Here is a 20,767-nt window from a genome sequence, read left to right as displayed (position 1 = left end):
TAAATATCTGTTTTTTCCTTTTTGGCATTTCATTGAAACCCTCAAGAGATGGAGCACCACAACACTCTGTAATGAGTGAGGGCTGAGAAGGCTTACAGCAATCAATGGTGAAGGATAAGCAATGAAAAATCCAATTGAGGATGTCTTAACTCACCATGATTTAATGCTTCTTTTTGCCTTTTTGGACTAGTTTTGATGCTACGTCTGTCCCTTGTCACTCCTCAAATCCACAAGGCCTGAAGCATTGACTCTCACGTACCAATCTTGACACTATACTTTCCTCTTTTGTGACGAACTTGAAATGCACAAGGTAATTGAGTTTGCCAGGTGTCAGACAAAAGGTCTTAGAACTGTAAGAGAACATTTCAGGCAACAATTCTTTTTTTGGTGATTTTGTTGTTGCTTTGTTTTGCTGTTGTGTTTTATACAGTGTTGTAGTGATTTGTATATCTACAACAATTAAGCACATTTTATATTTTGCAGATTTCACGCTTGATAAAAGGTTACTTTTGTTTTTTATCCTCCTGCTTTCCATCTTTAAGCTTGTGTTACCGTTTCAGATTTCTTTCCTCCTGACCGTAGTATGGACACGTCTGGTTTAACAGTTTATTATTACTAGCTGGTAACTAACTCTCATCCGGTTCATAGCACCTGTTCGGCAACCAAAATGGAACTTACAGTCATCTGTCTGCATAACTATCTGAGAAACTGTAACAGCATGAGACAAAGGCCAGGATGGCTACAACATACTCACCACATTAACACATACAACAACAAAACATTTTCTTACAGATTTACAGGGTCTTTGTCACACACACAAGTATAACATTGCCACCTTTGGATAAGACCAAAACAAAGGAAAGAACATTTACTTCAAAACTTTTATCTGACTCAATGGAGGCTTTTCATGGATGGGATGAGCACTTTGTGAGAACTAATAGCTTAAATTCTCCCCTACATACTATTTGAGACAGGATGAATAGATCGTGATTTAGATCAGGTCACTGGAAAGCCTCATTTGTCCGATCTAATTGTATTCACAGGTCGTTTCGGCCATTACAGAAGAAAAATGTTTTCTCGTAATGCAAACGAATCATACTTCTTGGAGGGGTTTGTGTGCGTGTGTGCAGTCAGTTGTAACAATTGCATTTGGGAAGCTGACAGTGTTCCAAATTGCATTCTGATGATGGCCTGGGCAGTAGCAGAGCAGCAGAGATATTATGTACCTTGCGCTTACACCGGCCCACACTTCGGACATAATGCAGTTCAGATAAAACTGAAAGGTCCTACAGTGGTGCTCTTATTTTCAGGAGCTTTAAATCAGGAGCTTTTTCTCTCCTCAGAGTCTCGGTCCTCAGGTCAGCAGACACTTTCAACAGAAAAGCCTGTAATAAAAGAAGAGCATTAGTCAGTATAATCATCATAGGTCAGAAAATCAGCTCAGCCTTGAAAGGCTTGTTCTCACTTCATCCTTTTATCAGCTGCGTCCTCTCACAGCACCAAAGCACCTCTATGAACATAATAGATTTTAAGAGCACTAATAGCATGTTGATTTATTACAGGCGTAGCTCTCATTACACGCCTAATGTGTTATTCTGCAATGAATTATGATTATTTGCTTTCATTATCATAAAAATAGAGACTTCACAGCCTTGTGCACAAACCAACAAATGTGTTTTGGGGTAGGCTCGGGGAGATGATATTACATTTTCTCACAATGTTTTATGTTCTTTATTTGAAAGTAGCTCTCTTCTAAGGTAATGACTCTTTCCCCGTAAGCATAAAATAGCTAATCTAACTTTGAAATCACGCATAAGCGGTTTTTGTTCAGTATTAATGGGAGGGGGAAAAAAATGGCCAAAAAAATCTTTACGGGGTTCTCTACGTCATTAGACTGATGAAGAGGACTAGTTCTAGCTATTTTCTTTTAGATTCTCATTCTGGAGAAAGACTTGCTTTTTGTTTGTTTTCTTTCACTTAACTCCTCAACTTACAGCAGTTTAAACTGAACCCTCCTTCCAAGTTCATTGAAACGAAATGCCAAAGTAAAAGCATCAACAAGTGGGCTAACTGTCCCAAAATAAACTTTTCAACTTAGCAAGGTGTGGACGTGGCTTTTTTTTAACTGAACCAAGTAAAACAAGATATAATTTGCCATCAAATTAGTGACAAACAAGCACATAAACATAGCTTTGAAATAATAGAATAGAAACTACTAAAATCTAGGTCAGATTGTTTCTATAAAACTGACTGAACAGTGGAATGAAGATTCATAGCCAAACTGCCAAATGATGTAACAATTACCTAGCATAGCATTTCAAGTAATGCTGCGGTACAAAAAAAGCTGTTGAAGCTTTAGTTTTAAAGCATTGTTAACTTTTTAAGGCCTTTGTGGTTATAAAAGTCTCCCATGAAAAACATTAAAAGATATGATGATACATAACCTGCTATATTGGGGCGAACTTGTAGAATTGCCACCTTAACATGGTTGAGGGATTTGAGTTTCCCCATGATCCAGAGAGCTGTGTTGCCAGGGGCGATAGGCAGTGGTGGGGTCTCCCATGGTAAATTGGTCTCAGGGCAAGGGTCAGACAAAGAGCGATTCAAAGATCTCGGTGGAACAGCACCAGTTGAGAAAAGCCACCTCACCCAGGAAAGGGAAAGCGGGGCACACACCTGCCTGATTCAGCCTGAAGAAAGCAACGGGAAGCCAACCACTTGCGGAGAGAAAATTCGAGGTTGGGTACATTGCGAGCTGGGTGGCAGATGAAGATGGGGGCCTTGGGGTGCAGATCCCTGGTGTTGCAAAATGGCTCTTGGGATGTGAAATGTCCCTTCGCTGTCAGGGAAAAAACCTGAGCTGGTGTGTGAGGTGGAGCAGTACCAACTAGATATAGTTGGGCTCACCTCTACACACAGTGTGGGCTCTGGAACCAAACTCCTGGAGCAGCAATGGAATTTTTCTCACTACTGGGAGAGGTCAGGGACATGGCTTCTGAATGGACCGTGTTCAGAACCTCCATTGTGGATGCGACTTCCAAGTGCTGTGGCCTGAAGGTTGTTGGTGCCTGTCGTAACAGTAACTAGAGAACCTGCTGGTGAACGCCAGTGGTGAGGGAAGCTGTCAAGCTGAAGAAGGAAGCCTTTCAGGCTTGGTTGTCCCTGGTTGAAGGGACCCGAAGCAGCCGACAGGTACCAAGTGGCTAAAAGGACTGCAGCGTTAGTGGTTGCTGAAGCTAGAACTCGAGTGTGGGAGGAATTTGGTGTGGCCACGGACTTTCGGTTTGCCTTGGGAACATTCTGACAAACCATTCAATGACTCCGAAAGGGAAAACAGAGTCCCAAGTTGTGCTGACGTAAAGTTTTTTACATAGGAAGTCTGTGTTTTCATTTCCAGAAGCTTGAACCTAAAGGCTGATTTATGGTCACCGACGGAGAGCCCTCTCCGTCAACGGAGACCCTCCTGGAGACGCTCTCCGTCACTAGCGTGCGTCGGCCAAAATTCCTATTTATCTGTCGAGGCGATGGAGACTCGCGGAGACCGCCTTCCTCTCAGAACAACAACAGCGCCATTTCTGAAAGAGTTTACTGTGTGCCGGTCAACATTTGGTCAAAATTATTTGCATTTCAATTTCAACAAGCTCCAACTCCAACAACAGTCTTTCTCTCTCGGTCGCCATCGTTCAGTGTGAGGAGTGGAACGGAGCCGGAAGGTTAACAATCAATCAACGACTTTCACGATAGACGTCGCTAGATTGGGTCGTTTAATGTAGCGACGCCTACTGATGGGGAGGTGAATGGCCTTGCGTATCCGACAGCCCGGCGGAGAATTTCGAAAGGACGGAGAGCTGATGGATAGCGACGGAGAAGCATACTGAGGCCTTTAGTCTGTTAATAATCAGAACTTTTCAAAATAAAATTTTACAGCTACTCCCTTTTTTTTTTTTTTTTTTAACCCGTCTAGGTGTGTCAATGCCTATTCCAGTGATCGGCCTGCACAATGAGGACAAGGTCTTTGTCAACGGCAGTTGTGTCCTCAATGAGGAGCGCTTTATGCTGGTTGGTTCTTTTGTGGCCTTCTTCATACCGCTGGTCATCATGGTGGTAACATACTGCCTCACCATACAGGTAATCTTTCATGTGTAGGTCTGTGCTTGTGGTTGTTTTTCCAGCTGAACATGTGTCCTGTAAAGATGTCCTTAACGTTCCTCTCCTCTGCAGGTGCTCCAGAGGCAGGCTACAGTCTTCCTGTGTGAAGCAAAGGCTTCTTCCCAGCAGCCTTTGAACACACCAGTGATATCAAGCACGCTGCAGCCTCCTCCAAGCGCATTCCAACTTTCTCAGCTCAATAAACTTGCTCCTCCAGACTCGCAAGGTAAGCACAGATTTGGATTCCAGCAGCTGAAATCTGCTTTTAAAAAAAACCCACACGGTAGACTCGTGACTTTGTTTTTCCAACCCTTGAGAAAATTAAGTAAATTTCATTCCAACTTCATTTCCATTTTAATAATGGAATAGGCTTCTAAGGCAGCTTAGCACAAACTACTATGCTGAGTCCACACAACCCATTTTTTTCTTTCCATGTCATCTTCCAGCTATGAATCCTATAACACTACTTACATAAACAACCCTATACATCTTATCAATTCATAATAATCTTATGATACTATGTATCAACCCATTTCTTTAAAAAAAATAATCCCTAATTTCTACTAAATCCACACCTTGACAGCAACTGTAACTATGCACAGGTGGCATTGTGCCATTGCATGGTGGTGTGTCTGCAATCATTTTAGCCTTTTCAATTTCCTTTAGCCTTATTGCTTTAGTTTGGGGGATTACTAGTTAGGTCACAATTAGAACATCCATTGTGACTGTGCATAAGTCATGCTGGATTCTTTCGCATCAGAAAGTTGACTCATTTGTGACTGTGGTACAGAGCTCCAGGACTCCAGCACAGTAGCAAAGACGGTGGGAAGTAGTCAAACACTCACATCCCCAGCCCATCGTTTCCAAAAGAGTTTGACACCGTGTAAAGTGTAAATTAGAATTGAATGGCAAGATTTACAAAAAAAAAAAATGCTTATATTTCAATGAGAATGGTACAGAGATGGTTCATAAAATTTTAAATGTGAGAAATTCTTTTAATGTATGCTCATTTTCCCTTTTGAGCCAACAGTGTTGCACCACCTTTTCTTTTACCAACGCTCTCAGCCTTTTAGGACTGTGGAGAATGGTTGCTGTGGTTTCAACATTTTTCCAGTCCCGACTGATAAAGTCGTGATTCCCTTGTGTGCTATCCGATCCCATCAGATGGGTATCTGGGAAGTTTGGAGGTTCAGCTTTCTTTGTTCTTTGAGCACTCCCCAACCCTTTTTTTTGGTGAGCCCAGTACTGGTCTTATCGGGGAAGTTTCACCGCGACGTGACCGGTCAGTAAAAACTTCAAGGTCGGCAGCAACTATAAAAGCAATATCCATGTAAATACCTGGATTTATGAAAAAATGAGCAGTCCTACTCATTAAGGATTTTCTTCAGAGATGTACAAAGTACATATGATATTTGCATTAATACAGCCCCAAATGGACCTGGCTTTAAACTGGATTCGGAAAGCAAACTGGATGGTCCCTTCCCTTTTTTTAGCCTGCAGGTCGCAAGCGTTTCTTGATTACCGATAAATATTTCAGTTTTTAATTTGTCAGACCACAGGGCAGCATTCCGTTTCACTCATTCCATCTCAAAGGAGCTTGCACTCAGAGAAGGTGGTCTGTCCGGATCAGTTTATCCACTAATTGGTGATGAAGACATGGCGCAGCTGTGGCTTAGCGATACAGCGAAGGCCGGTGGTTTGAACTCTGGCTTCCTCAGTCCACATGCCGATTTGTCCTTGGGTAAAACACTGAACGCCACATTGTCCTCCCCGGTGCATTTAACCGTAAGAATGTGAACACTAAAAAGTCCAGTATTAATGGGTGTGGGAATGGAAGAATGTGGCATGTAGTGTGAAACCCTTGGTGGTAAAAGAAACAGATAACTCTAACAGTTAATACAATTTCTATCCATTATGAATTATGTCTGTGGATGCTACACAACAATCTGTGTTCAGTGACACTGGTATGGTGTGTCTACAATTTTAGAAGCATGGTCATCTTACAAAATGAAAAGTACTATTTTGGGACCTATATGGAATCTAAGCAGGTTATGTAAGCACAAAGATTACGTCAACTGTCTGATCTTGCATCTCTATACTGAACAAGAGTAAAGTGACTCTGATTGCATGTCTTCCGCATTTATCGCTAGGTGGCAAAGATGCTGACTTTTCTGCTTACGTGCAGCTTTAGCATCAATATTTTAGCATGTCATAAAGTATGCATCCATCAAGTGTATATTTAAACCTTTTTGCAACATTCCTCGATGGAATTTTTCAGTGTTTAGGCACGAAAAAGCCATTTGTCTCTGCCTATGTCTGGGAAAAAAAAGGAGTGCTTTTACTTTGTGGTTACTAAGATATCATTGGAAGATGTGTGACGCGGAAGGGGGCAACTGTACAATAAAAAAAAGATTTCTCCAACAGCAGCAATCTGATCCTATCAGTTTTTCCCCACACATGCGCGGAGCTTGCTCCCGTTTGGAGATCAAACTGCACGATGTGGCAGTCTTCCCCCATTGCCATCTTATCCTGTAGCCATTCCAGACAGAAAATTTTAAATAAAACGTCGACACATATTTAGACTTCTCTTCTTCTCTCTATCAGCAGCCGTGCTTTTAGAAAATGTGGCATGGTTCTTACAGTCAAGTAATGTTGTTGGCTTTTAAGGCAGTATTGAAATTCTCAACTGGTTATAATAAATTTATAGATACAATCTACATGTTACACAGTTAGTTTGTCTTGAGTTTTAGCAAAAGAAAAGTTTTCTTCTTGAATCTGCAAACCTTTTAGCTTTACGGATTATTGATTTGTCTCCCGAAGAGTTAAAGCCCCCACCCCAACAGAGCAGGCGAAACACCCTGAGCTGCCTGCAAGGCGCAGAGCCCGGCATCCTGCTCAGCGCCACTGCTTCAGACAGCATCAGCATCATTCCCAGCTCTGAAGCGGCATCGCAGCTCAGCTCTCCGGCCGCAGGGCCAGGTCGGACTGACACGTCAGGTTGTCATGGGCGACGGGGGATGATGCAGGCCATAAAAAATGAGCGGCGGGCCTCAAAGGTGAGAATAAAAACTGGACCTAAGCCAGACCGCTTGTTGCTTATTTCAGAACATTTGTAAATGGTAACAGCTGGCAGCTGTATATATTTAAATACACATCTAATATGATACGATTTTGCTTTTGCTTTACACGTTTTGTCATCATTCTTAAATTAAAATGTTACATTTTATTTAGTCATATTGAGTTCTGTTTTCATAGATTTATTAAATTAATATTTTTATCATAATATTTGTAAACCAAATTAACATTAATTATGAATATTTGACATATTATATTCATATGCATTCTTGTAAAAAACAAAAGTACACCCTTTATCATTTTTAAGGTTTAATATATCTGGACATAAGACAAGAAAAACATCATCTGGTCAGTATTAGGCTAATACAGTATCAGGTGGATAAATACATATGACATAACACACATTTCTTTATCAATTTAAACAAAAACTAAGCCAAACTGTACCAGCAATTTGGGAAAAACTAAGTACACTCTTACTGCTTCTATGGTACCTAAGAAGAAGTTCTGTCAGTTTGCTGGTTTGGAACATTCAGGTGTGTGTTAACACAATACGAAGAAGGAAAGACTGTTCGGCACTGATCTTAGAGGAGCAATTGTTGCTCCCCATCAATCTGGGAAGAGTTATAAGACCCTTTCCAAACAGTATCGATTCCCTCATCTACAATGATAAAGATTATTCTCAAGTGAACATCATTTACGACACTTACTAATCTTCTCAGAAGTGGACATTCCAGCAAGTTCACCCCAAGATCAGACCACACAATGCTCAGAGAAAAACAGAAAACATGAGCTACATCTCAGACTCTACAGGCCTCAGTTAGCATGTTAAATGATCAAGCTCAAGACAGTACGGTTATAATAAGACTGAACAAGTATGGATTGCTTGGAAGGGTTTCAGGAAGAAAGCCTGTTCTCTCTAAAAGAAAAAAAAACATGGCAGCACAGTTTAGGTTTATTGAGTTAAATCTGAACAAGTCAAAATAATTCTGAAACAACGTCCTTCAGACTGGAGAGACAAAGGTGGAGCTGATCGATGAATGTATAAAACAAACCATGTTCCATTAAGCTAAAAGGAACTTCACAGCTGGTAATAAGTCCCTAAGGGCTCATTTATGGCAGCACATACATTTTGTGTTCACGCTTTGCACAGTTCTGCAAACACACGTCTACCTGTTTTGGCATTTTGCTGCAACTTGGTTGCAGGCTCAAAAAATATGTGGAGCAATCTGAGATGTAGGCTACTCGTGTTGGTGCTGTTGTTGGTCCTTTAGCTTTGCTCTGTCTCCTGGAGAGACAGAAGTCAAAGTGGGAAAAGATATGTTTGTGACGGAGTGAAACTAAAGTTTTTAAGAATATTTAAGATCGTTTTACACACGCTCCTCTGCTGGTTATTCTTTTTCAATCTTCGTCCCTTTTGTGATAAAATTTGTTGGGATCATCCCCTCTAAAATTTAAGTGAACTTTCATCCAATCAACATTCAACCGCTGCATAGGGATATCTCTGAATGTTGTATTTAGGACAGCCTCAAGCCTGTCTACGTTAGTTAGTTACCCAAAATTCTTCACTCTGTGTTTGATTGTGAGCCATGCACACAGGTACCAATATGCTAACATGAATTAACCCAAACTCTGCATATTGTCACCAACATTATGTTGCACAGTAATGTTGAGTCAGCTGAGCCATTGTTTGTATGAAAATAAAATGATTAAGTAAGTGTCTTGCTTCCATTGAGCAATGTCTGCTGTGAATCAAGATGATAAAAATCCTTAAAAAAAAAATAGACACTGCATTCATTTGATTTTCTTTTATACTGTGAAGTTGTGGCTGTGACTGAATATATCTTAATTTGTCTCTTTTTGAGCACCAGGACGGGTGAGTTTCTCTGATGGAGACATTTCCTTTCGGCACATTTCAAATGTCTTCTCTGAAATATTTACCTGAGTTCATGTCTCAGGTTATGAAATCCAGCCACCAGACACTTTGAGCAGCTTTAAAAAAAAACTTGGAGTGCCGCCGGAGTAACACAGTACTCAGCAGCGGCTCCAAATTAGTCTTGGATGAAACCCAAAACTTTTTTATACCTATATGAAAGATTTAAATGACAGTAGAAGTGGTGCAATTAAAAGGATGGAAAAAACATCAACCTACAAACTTTATGGCGCCTGCAGTTTGAGAAAACGAAAAAAGAAAGCTTTAAACTCGTCTTCGTAATTCGTCTTTTTCCTTCTTGATTTCCTTATTTTTGTACATTTTCCTCTTCTATTTCTTTCGCTTTTTTTTCCTTCAGGTTCTGGGAATTGTCTTCTTCCTCTTCCTCATCATGTGGTGTCCCTTCTTCATCACCAACGTCACCTTTGTGCTGTGCCGCGGCTCCTGCAATGAGTCCCTGCTGAACGACCTCCTCAACGTCTTCGTCTGGGTGGGCTACATCTCCTCTGGAGTCAACCCCCTGGTCTACACCCTCTTTAATAAGACCTACAGGAGAGCCTTCTCCAGCTACATCAGGTGCCAGTACAAAGTCGGGGCCAACGCGGCTGGACAGGGCTGCAAAACCCTCCTGGTGCCTCCACAGTGCCCTTCGCATTCCGCGACCCCTCTTCTCCCAGGCAGTCACGGGAAAGCAGGGGTGGACCGCAACAGTAACTGTCGCAATGGCAGCAGGGGGGGTAATGGTCGGCTAACGGTGGACCCAGAGGACACGACCGACGATGGCACGCAAATCGGATTAGTGCCACAGAGCCTGACTGAATGCCACAACGTCGGCATGCTTTCCGAAACTGAACCAGAAACAGAGCAGGAGAAGGAGCTGTCGCTCATTAGCTACGGCCCTGCCTCCAGAGAACACACAAGCAGCGTGTGACTGCATGCTCGCATCCTCTTTTTTAATCAGGCTGAGTAGATCATTGACAGGCTGGCGCTTGCAGACTGCAGCCTTTGCAGCAGTTTTGGCTGTGCACCTGTAGTGGGGACTCCTGTGAAGAGCTTCATCTCCACACAGAAGTGCACCACTTATGTCCATTTGGAAAGAGAGCAGATGGTGAAAACGTTGGATCTCTCCGATGGGTTTGTTTTCATTTTGTTTCCAAAATGTTGGTTTTCACGACACGACTAGGAAATGTAGGGGTCAGTCAGGCCTTTATGTGTATGTAAATGTGCTCATCAGTCACTGAATGTGGTGAACTTCATGGGGATCGAGGTGTCGGCTGAAACCGGGAGGAAGTGAAACAGCTAGTGAAGACCCAACTTATTCCTAACCTGGCATGAAGTCAAACGGACCCTCGTGGAGTCCCACTGATGCAGGTTACGGAGTCAAGGATCGACCGCCAAGTCATCTGGGACATGACTTCGCCGAGCCTTCACAATAAGTCGAAAATGCAGTCTGAGCTCTTCACAAAGCAAACTCAACCAAAAAATATCATTTGTGCCGTCAGGCTTGATGGCAGCGGTCTTGAATTCCTTCTGAATGAACCTTTTCAGCATGTGTATATTCCAACTACTCGGACGACAAAAAGGAGAAAAATACTTTTGAGGAAACTTTCTCAAGGTTTACATGAAAGGACCGAGATGAAGGAATGTACTGCTGGTCTCTAGTGGACTCACAGTGCCATCTGGTGGCCACAGAGGTCTTCTTGGTTAAAAAGCAGTAAGGCCAGGGATACCTGCATCCGGTCCTTGAGGGCCACTGTCCTGCAGGGTTTATATGTTTCCCTGCGTCAACACACCTGATTCAGATCAATGCGTCAGAAGCAGGCTTGTGCAGAACTTAACAATCCTTTGAAGAGATCCATTTCATCTGAATCATGTATGTTGAAGCAGGGAAACATCTAAAACCTGCAGGATGTGGGTATGCCTGCGTTTGGCTACTGCTTCGATTGTCCATTACAAGCACTTTCGAGATCATTTAACTCAACTTCCAGAGGTTTTTACGGAAATTCATCGGCAGAGTTTAAAATAAAAGGGGAGAAGTTTTTAACAGAGCGCACAACTATTCTTAAGATGTTGTCTTTATTAGGGACGAAAGATGTGAACTTTTTTTTGTCATCAGCCATGCTAGAAGTCATGAACTTCATCCATTCGCCTTCATATTTTGTAGAATCTTCCCCTGTCTTCTCCATGATTCAGTCGTCTTTAAACAAGCTAAACATGGGAACAGATCAAGTTAATTAGTACACAGCCACAGTTCAAGAAAGGCACAAGCAAGACAGAAACCTGCTATTAAATTCCATTGTACATGCTGGCTCCATGAATCAGATATTTAAAACTGACCGTGCGCTTAAATATATTTGACTTCACATGTTTTCAGTGAAAAAAGAAGTAACCAAATCGAATTAATGACTGTTATTTAGAATACGAGGACAATGACCTTCTGACCTGCAGGACAAGACCTCCGAAATGAAGTCACCCTCTTATCAGAACATCAGAACTCAACTCCATGCTCACTCAGAAACACACCAGCCCCGGTTTGATGCAGATCAGATCAACAGTTGTCCATACAGGGAGGAACACACTATCAGATGTGATTTATTACTGCGACGCTGCATCTCTTCTTACGATACATTAATCATCAGATTGCACGTCAGAATATTCACATCATCTCCAAGAATACATTTCGACTGTTTAATATTCAAGTCATCTGTGAAGCACAGATGAAAAAGAACTTGTGAGTCATTTACTTTTGAAAGAAGTCAGCATTTGAAGTCAAGTCCAGTCATTAGATCAGTGCCATTTCTCTGCAAAAATCCCTCAGCTGCAGGATTTTCTATGATGCTGCTGGCCAAATTTGCTCAGACCGGTCAGGAAAAGCCAACAAAGAGAGGAGGGAATGCTAATTCCCTTGCATATTGAGCAACTTTAGTCAGAAATGAATAATTCAAGAAGTTAATCAAATGAACAGAGCATCCCGGTTGGTTTTTAAAATGAAGACTCTCAAAGACCAAACACCATTTGATTGCAACAAATGGGCCATTCGGTTTGAACTGCGCTTTATTTATACAGTGCCATTTAACGATGTGTCATTTCAAGGCATTTTGAACGGAGAAAAAATAAATCCAATGACTTTGAATCATAATTAATCATTCATTGTTGTCCAATTCAATTCTAATAAGCCAAATTCATCATAGCTGTATTCATATAATGCCCATTTATTTAAAAAAAAAAAAAAAAATAGCCTAAGGAAAGCAACAGATTGCATTCAGTTTAAGTTTAATTCAATCCCCTGTCTTAAACATCTTTGGCGGGCGACAGTGAAGAAGAAAACTCCCTTTTAGCAGTTGAACCAGCAGACCCAGACTCAAGAAGGGTGGTCCTGTGTCTCAGTCGGTGGGGGGTTAGAGGACAGGAAAGAGCAACAAACAAAGAAACAACAGGCCGGGAACACCTGCTATGGGATGGAGGAAAAAAAGGAGAGCAAATCAAAGGTAAGGGCAACAAAAATGGCCTGTATGTATTCATAGAGAGTAAAAAGTAAAGAGAGCAAAGTGAGACATTGCATATAACAGGGGGGTCCTTCAGTAGTCCAGGCCTATAGCTAAAGAGATGGTTCAGGGTCACCTGAGAGGACATCTGCTTCCCGAACCTATACAGGCACCTGTACATGTGGCTCCTCCACATAGCATCTCCATCAGCTGAGATCCCGGTGACTCTCTGCCACACAAAAGATTCAACACTGATTTAAGATTTAAGAGATCAAATTATATTGTCTCGTGAAGAATTTGACCTCTTAGACTATAATGCTGCACAGGAGCCAGTTTGTCACTTTATCGTGGAAAATAAAGAAAAAGGAAACTTGAACCATCATTGGTGTAAGACCTTAATTACTTTTATCAGATCTACATGACTTGTTCACAGTAATGAGGAAATTCCAGCAGATGCAAACTTCTGTCTTTCACAAACTCTGGTAGCTGTTCACTCTGTGGTGCAATAAAGAACAGGTAGCTGGCAGGGATGAGGACTGTTGGAGTTTAGAATCAAAAACCCCCTGTCCGATCGCAAAATACCTTCATCAAGATTTAGAAAAAAATTAAAGTTGGGGGCACAATTGTTCTGCTTGAAGAATATATTCCAGCAAACTCTGGAAACCAACACTATGCGCTAGTTTAAAAAAGAAAAAACACAACTCAAAATCCACAATGGACTACCTCAAGAGTCGTCCGCTGAAGGTTCCCCCAGCCCGAACATTCGAACAGATGTCAAAAGCGCCATCCATGAACAAAATTTTGCAGAACTAGAAGCTCTTTGCGGGAAGAATGGGGAAATAAAATCCCACAGACAGCAACTGACAGAGTCTTAGCTGTATACAAAAGTAGTTACAAGCTAGAGTACTCGCTATAAGAGGTGTTAATTAAGTACTTACCCAATGGTACTGTCATTCTGCATTATCGTTTCTCTTTTTTCTATCTGCTATGGACTTACAAAGCGGGAGTTTTGGCATCACTTTCCTCTCCACACAGCAAGAAGTTTTCATGAGCTAAAAATGGCAAACCAGCCTCAATGGCCTTGCAAATATCATGCATGTTTGAATTTTTAAAAAGATTCTTCCTGACCCTCTCAGATTTTATGTTTTCTCATCAACACTCAAAAGACATGAGTAGGGAAGAAAGAACAAAAAAAAGCAGTCTACTAAATACAGTCCTACATCCATTTTCTCCATCAACTTGCAAAATAGCACAACCACACTTTGAAAACATGGAAAACAGATGATTTTGACAGATGTTTGACCCGGAGAGTGAGGAGGAAGCAAAGTGCTACAGCCAGGCCAGTGGACTCAGTGTGTTGTAGTTTAATAACAACATGTTTGCAGTGCACCTGTGTGTACCAGGCTTGACTCAGATTACTACCTGAGATTGACTTTCAGGCATTTATCGATTGTGTCCAGCACAGCGAACGAATTTGGGACCAGATGGATGAAAGCAATCACTTTGAAGAAGTAGGTGGACGGATGTCAATTGGTAATTTGATGCAGGTCTGGTATGTGCAGCTGTTTATTGACAGGCTTTCTTTGAAGGGGCATTTGAGGGGCTCTATTTTTGGGCTTTTAATTCCGTTCTCCTCTGAATGCAAGCAATGGTTTGACGTCATAGGAACACACTTAGTTTCTTTTTCTTTTTTTTTTCCTTTTGCCAAGAATTGAATTTGAAGTCCAAATTTAGGTCAGGGTGCTAACATGAGCAAGCTAACCTGCCTAGCTTAGACTTAGCTTAGCTTAGCATAGCACAGAGGAGAATGCAATGGAAAGACAAGGCTGTAAAGGGAAGTAAAGCTTAGCTTAGTTCAGAAGGTTAGCTAAATTAAGCTAATCTGCTGCTTTCATGGAACTGTCAGCAGGAAAGTCAAATTGTGATTCACTAATCATACATATCAGTGTCAAAGAATGTTCGAAAATCTAGAGGTTTCTGCGGTGTTTCCCCCTAAATGATGAATAAGAACCAACTGGAAAAAGTAACAAGATTTAATTTTGTTTTTCAGCTGAAATTGACTAATGCCACAATGTTTTGACCTTTCAATTGCACCAGCAACAAACTTTCCAAGAGACTTAAAAATCTCCATCGTCTGGATTCATCATCTTGTAGCCGTCTCACCTAGCCGTCCAGCATGCAACTCTGTCCCTAAGCAGCTAAAAGAACAGCTGGAGCAACAGGTTGTTTGAGAATCTGAAAACCTCTAATTCCTCGATGAGCCTTCTTGTCATTAAACTCGGACTCTTGAAACCCAAGCCTCGGCTCCCTTTCAAGCTGGTTTGCATTGACACAAACCAGCCGAGTGGTTTGTCTCCGACCCACGAGGGTGAGCAAACTTTTCATGTGTTCAACCTTCTTCTTTTAAGCGGTGGCCATTTTCTAAACCATTTGAATTGTGAATGTGACACATTTTTTTTGAGTTTCTACAATGATTATGTCATCATCCACAAAATGTACATATATTTTTGTGTCTGATGCTGCAATTTATTTATTAAAATATAACTCTAATGTGTGGACAGTTGTCTAATATGTATATTAATCACACAGCAGCCCATCTAGTCAATGGAAGGGAACTTTTTCGATATATTTCAGCACCATTAAATATCATAAGCTATGTCCTGTGCACGGATAATTCTCTCCTGTGCCTAACTCTGCTGTAAATCTTTCTGAATCTGACCCAGTGAGCCATAGAGGAACCTCCCTTACGATGTGAGTTACATACCCATACAATTACATCGATAATTTATACCTTTTTAATCATGTATGTTGCTGCGTTTGATACGTTTAGAGTGCTACTACACAATATTTTTGCAGATTACTCTGGAATAAAGTGTCACATAATTTTTTGAGCTTTTGAGCCACTCCTGTGCTTATATGTTGTAACTTTAATTGCAAAAGGTCCACCAGAAACCACCCCACCCCTTTTCTGTGGTTCCACCTTGTTATTGTTAAAGGTTCATAAAGTCTTTGTCAGATTTTGCACTGGAGCTTTCAAAAGCGGGCGTGCTGTGTCAACTCTCCTGGCAGTTGCCACATTGAGCCACAAGATGCCACCAGAGTAACCTAATGCATACATTCAACAGTAAACTGTCACGAAACGTTACAAAAGATAAGACTCATGAAACCGTTGATGTTTTTTTTTTGAGTGTATGCTTTGTCTTAGACTTTAAAAATCCAGGGGAAAAAAAATCTCATTTCCATGTTTCAGGTAGAAGCTTAAAACTATTTCACACTCACAGCAGTTCTGTTCTATAGAATATGAGAGATATTCAGTTTACCATTAGTTGCCCCCTTTATGCCCCTCAAAATTGCCGGTAATATTCCTGTGGTTCGTTAAATCAGGTTGTCCCGATGGAAAACAGATTGAGTAAGTCCAGCTGCACCAATACAGATAGAAATAAAAGTGGACTCATTTTGCACACCTTATTAAAATAATAATTCAGCCAGAGGAGAGCTGGGTGATGGGTGAGTTCACAGACCTGCTATTTGCCTTTTTACTTGATATTACTTTCATGTGGAAAATTAGAACAGGAATCAATTATTTCTCATGGGAATTTTCACCTGCGAAAAAAACCTTTGTGGTATCGTATATTTACAGGAAAATATCTCATTCAATTTGTGTGTAAGTCCTGAGATAGGCCTACTTCCCGCTGGAATTCCCTCGGGTGACGTCTCAATGGGGTCAGCACCGCGGACAGTGACTGGAAGTGTATACGGTGTCAATGGAATCAGCACCGAGGACAGCGACAGACGCGGAGGAAGGACAACCTGAAGACGACGTCAGTTTTTAAACGTGACGCCACACTGTCGCCTAGTGGTGGAGGTGGGGAATAGCAGCAGCGTGCGAGGTTCTGGGATTTCTTAACACAGAATGACGTGCCGTAGATTTAAAAGAATTCTAAACTGTAAAACCGACCGTTCAACCTCGGTTTTACCAGTTACTGACCCTAAAGACCGGAGTTTATCTACTGATACAGACGTAAAGATATCTACTGTTTATCTACTGAACACTTCTATGTTCTCTTTGCTAATCGCCATGATTTGCATGCATGTTGCCAAGTTAACGTGTGTCTTGTTTGCCTTTTTTGGGGTTGTCCAGTGTCCTGGCATAAATTAAAATATTGGCAAGATTTTTCACTTACAAAATCTATTCATATTATCATGTGACATCAGCGGGTGTGTGGTGACACCCCTGTAACGTGTGACGTGTAATGTGTTATTTTTGAAGAAACACTCGGTGGAAAATACACAGAGTAAATTTTCAAGTGATGCGCTTATGAACACGTGCTTTGAATTGCATTTCCATTACGTTTTCACTCATAACATTTCTAAACATTCCGTTATGGTCTCGAATTGCTTGCCTGTGTGTTGTGGATACTGCCAAAACGAATGACTGTCTGTTTTTACAAATATAAGCATTTATGGTCTTAGGTGGGATGACGCCGGTGAAATATCATATATATTGACAGGAGAGAATATCTGAGGATTGTTTTCAACAATCTCCATGCTCCATGCATTGGCTCAGCCTCCTCGGCGCGGCGGTCTTCCTGTGCATCCCTGTCTCTCCGAAGGGCGGATGGTGGTCTCGGCCATCACCGGCAAGAATCGGAGGCCTTCGGCCACGCTTGCGTTCTCCCACGGGTTTGCTGCGGCTCGGGTTTGGTCGGGCCGACGTCTGCGTCAAGCTAGCGAAATGTAACACTGAAAACACCGCCTGTCGATACACTTAGCTTTCAGTAGAAAGAGTCAAAGTATTTACGAGCTTTGTGATTTTATGAATGATGCATGACTTAAGCATTAATGTATTTAAAGAAAATACCGTGTTCATTTGGGAACCTGCTTCGTTGTAGCAATAGCATGTTGTACTAGCCATAGCTGCTAACAGCACTGCTACAACAACAAATTAAATTGAGCCTAAATATATTACTTGGACTTAAAAAAACAACAACAGGACTTTATACGACTTCTACTAATAATTTGGAGTTGTTAAAATAAGTCCTAGTGACACCACCTCATTGTAATTTCCTGTCATTTAATTTCCTGAGCTATGATGTTAGTTGTTAAGCATATAATTTAAAAACAATTAGGCTATATTAAACCTTGTATTCTCTTTGAATGTAACGCATTAAGACATGCAAGTATGCAGAGAACAGATCATTCACTGACAGAGCTAAAAAAAAAAAAAAAAACATGGGTGAAATGTTTTCTTGTAAAACAATAGAAGTACTGATACATATTAATTGTGTTTAGCCTTTTTACAATTAAGTTGTAGTTGCAAAATTAATATAGCAATCAGTAGAATTTCATTATTGGGATTTGTTAAGATCGTTATTGTAATAACATAAGGAGTTAGGCGTAAACGTAATCAAAGTGTACAATAAAGTAGAACACGGTTGGTCATTTAGTTTGTGCCACCAGAATAAATAAACTAAAAGCACATTTAAAAAGAGGTGGAAAGATATGGCTTGTCTAATCTTATCAGACAAATCACGAGATAGCAAAAGTAGCTCATTTCTCAGTGGCTGCCCAACAGACACACCCCAAATCTATATTTTCTTTCCTTACCGTAACCCGTATCAGAACCAGATTACAATATTTGGGCCTCATCAGGCTCACGTCATATGCCACAGCTCACCTTTGGGCCATTCTCGGCCTACAATAACACTAGCCAGTGCGAGGCTGAGTGCTAAGAGTAGTCCAGATGTGGTCCAGATGCGTCTGCTGTATGTGGAGGATGTCTGGGAACTGTAATCCTATTGTCAACTTGGTCTTTGTACGTTCTTAAAGATTTAAGTGTGGGCAAAGTTATTTGTAATTTTTTTATTGACTTGTTTATTTTTTTATGTAACAATTCAATTCAATTCTATAACACATTTTCCGGATTAAAAACAACAACAACAACAAAAAGAGCAATAATAATTTGAGGGCCAGTTGAAAACTTCCCCTTTAATCGAGTCTCTTGTTTTGAAATAAACACCGGAAGTGGTGCATCTTCGCATTTGGCCCCAGCTTGACCCTCATTAGGTCGACAGACGCTGCCTTGGAAACGACATAAATCCAGTCCACGCAGCTGGGTTTGCGAGCAGGGACCTACATTTCCTCACATCAAAGGCTTCCGCCCCTCGGCTCCCCTTCCTCCTCCACCTCTCCTCCATCCCGCCAGCCGAGCACGGATGGGTCTGAAATGAAGCGCGGATGCAGGAGAGAAGGAACGGCGAAGAGCATTTGAATTTACCGAGAGAGAGAGAAAAGGTGACGGGGAGAGACCGCAGCCAGGTAAATCTGAGCGGATTTTTAAATCGGCTTTGCGTGTGACAGCGATGGTGTGGACACGCGCCTGCTGCGGGAGCACGTACGGGGGGGGCAGGGAGGGAGCATTTGTTGTTATCGCATCCTTACTGTACGCACTCGGAAAACACAGGGAAGCAGCGCGTGGAGCCGCGTGCATATGAATTTATCTATACGTATGTGTAAAGGCTCGTTCTCGTGTTTTTTTTTTTTTTTTTTCTCACCATTTTCTCCTGGTGACCGTCGTCTCCCAAGCTGGTCAGGTGCCTCTGTCTGTTTTTTTTTTGTTTGTTTTTTACGGCCGCCACAAAATGTCACCAGTTTGTGAGAATTTTTTTGGTTGGATATGAAACGCTCATTCCGGCACCCAGAAAAAGAGCAATGGGGAGGAGGTGTGCCGGGGGGGGGGGGGGGGGGATTAGTCTGTGACAGGGATCCAAATAACTCAATTCAGAGAGATAACCCTACCACACGATGACATATGTTCATTTTCAGTTGATAAATCCGGACATGCCCAGTGCGTTGGAATGGTTAGCATGTTGTGCATTTATATTTCTTAGATATGGAATGGAACAGGCCACCTGGATGCCTAGCTCTCATGCTAGCTTCAAATGTACACTAACCTACATTACAGATGTTTCAAGTGTTGTTATTGCTGGTGCTCATGTGGTTCCTTACATCTGCTGGTTGCTGCCCTCCATGAAGGCCTCCTTGGGGGCGTGGGGGGGCTGCAGATGACTGTACCCACAAATTAACTGGGCAAGCAAGGGATTTGTGTGATTGGGCTTTTGCAGTGTGGTGCCTAATTAAGATATACCTTATAAAACACTCAGAATCAGTTGGTCGAAATGTAGCTACCAGTGTGTTGCACAGAGTTACTGGTGAATGGGCTGGAACTGCTCTCAGAGGAGATTGATTATGCAAATCATTGTGAGTTAGAGTCCAAATGTGAATAACTAGACAGATAACTGTACATGGAATACTTGTACTGTTGCGCATACTGCAAATGCCACTGACAGTCAGTCCGATGCAACACTAATATTGGAACTGTTTAATTGAATAGGAGAGAAATTTGAGGACTTTTCGAGTTTCAACATCGATAATGGAATGACTTTTGCCACCGAACGTAACGACTCGGTTATTAACAAATATACTGAGTCCACCTCAGTGAGTCCTTTCAGGTGTTGAATGTAGCATGGATGAACAGTGATTAGATAATAGCTCTTTTTTTTATGTGTTTGCGAAGCCGCTGTACAGTACAGAGTTGTATTCATGAGAGAATGTGCTCAGACAAGCTTGCACTGATTTGTTACATAAGCAAATCATCAGAGAAGGAGGGCCAAGAAGATTGAATTCTAAATAAGCATTAAATGCTCCACCAGGGACACAGTACAGCTCACATCGGTGTATGACTGTAGACACACACATTTACAAGGACAGCTACTTTACTTGAGGTAGTAAAGGAAAGACAATGTGGCATTCAGAGGTAAGATTCATGACAATGTATTTTTAATGGGCAAATTATCCAAACTAGCTAAGCTAATTTAGCACAATACTTTCTGTCATTGATTTCACTGGAACAAGTACTCCAATTAAGAATTTTCCGAACAAATTAAGTGTTAGTCAGTTTGAGAAATATTGTTACTACGGCCAATGCCATGCCAGAGCTAGCACGCTAATAGTTTAGTTAGTGGTTTGGTAAAGCAATAAGAGAAATAGTGTTAATACGGTGAATGGCACACCAGAGCTAGCATGCTAATTCTTTAGTAAGTGGTTTAAGGTAAGGTGACTTTATTTA

The 20,767-nt window shown here is 41.5% G+C and overlaps 2 protein-coding genes across 2 annotated transcripts in view; both read left to right on the top strand.

Moving 5' to 3' along the window:
• htr2cl1 (5-hydroxytryptamine (serotonin) receptor 2C, G protein-coupled-like 1) overlaps positions 1-15,244 on the top strand; it is a 186,687-nt gene extending 171,443 nt beyond the window's left edge. Inside the window, exons 7-10 of the mRNA XM_075451399.1 lie at positions 3,965-4,128; positions 4,222-4,375; positions 6,970-7,205; positions 9,513-15,244. Of these exons, the coding sequence (XP_075307514.1) occupies positions 3,965-4,128; positions 4,222-4,375; positions 6,970-7,205; positions 9,513-10,085 (1,127 nt within the window). The 3' untranslated portion in view covers positions 10,086-15,244. The remainder of the gene's footprint in view (positions 1-3,964; positions 4,129-4,221; positions 4,376-6,969; positions 7,206-9,512) is intronic.
• Positions 15,245-18,705: 3,461 nt separating this feature from the next.
• LOC142369067 (actin-binding protein WASF3) overlaps positions 18,706-20,767 on the top strand; it is a 44,044-nt gene continuing 41,982 nt past the window's right edge. Inside the window, 1 exon segment of the mRNA XM_075451305.1 lies at positions 18,706-18,957. The gene's annotated coding sequence lies outside the window, so the exon portion shown is untranslated.

The sequence above is a fragment of the Odontesthes bonariensis genome, chromosome 19 (genome assembly GCF_027942865.1).
Source record: "Odontesthes bonariensis isolate fOdoBon6 chromosome 19, fOdoBon6.hap1, whole genome shotgun sequence".
Lineage (NCBI taxonomy): Eukaryota > Metazoa > Chordata > Actinopteri > Atheriniformes > Atherinopsidae > Odontesthes > Odontesthes bonariensis.
The sequence above is the reverse complement of the archived record's forward strand: the minus strand, read 5'-3'. Positions and strand labels throughout refer to the sequence as shown.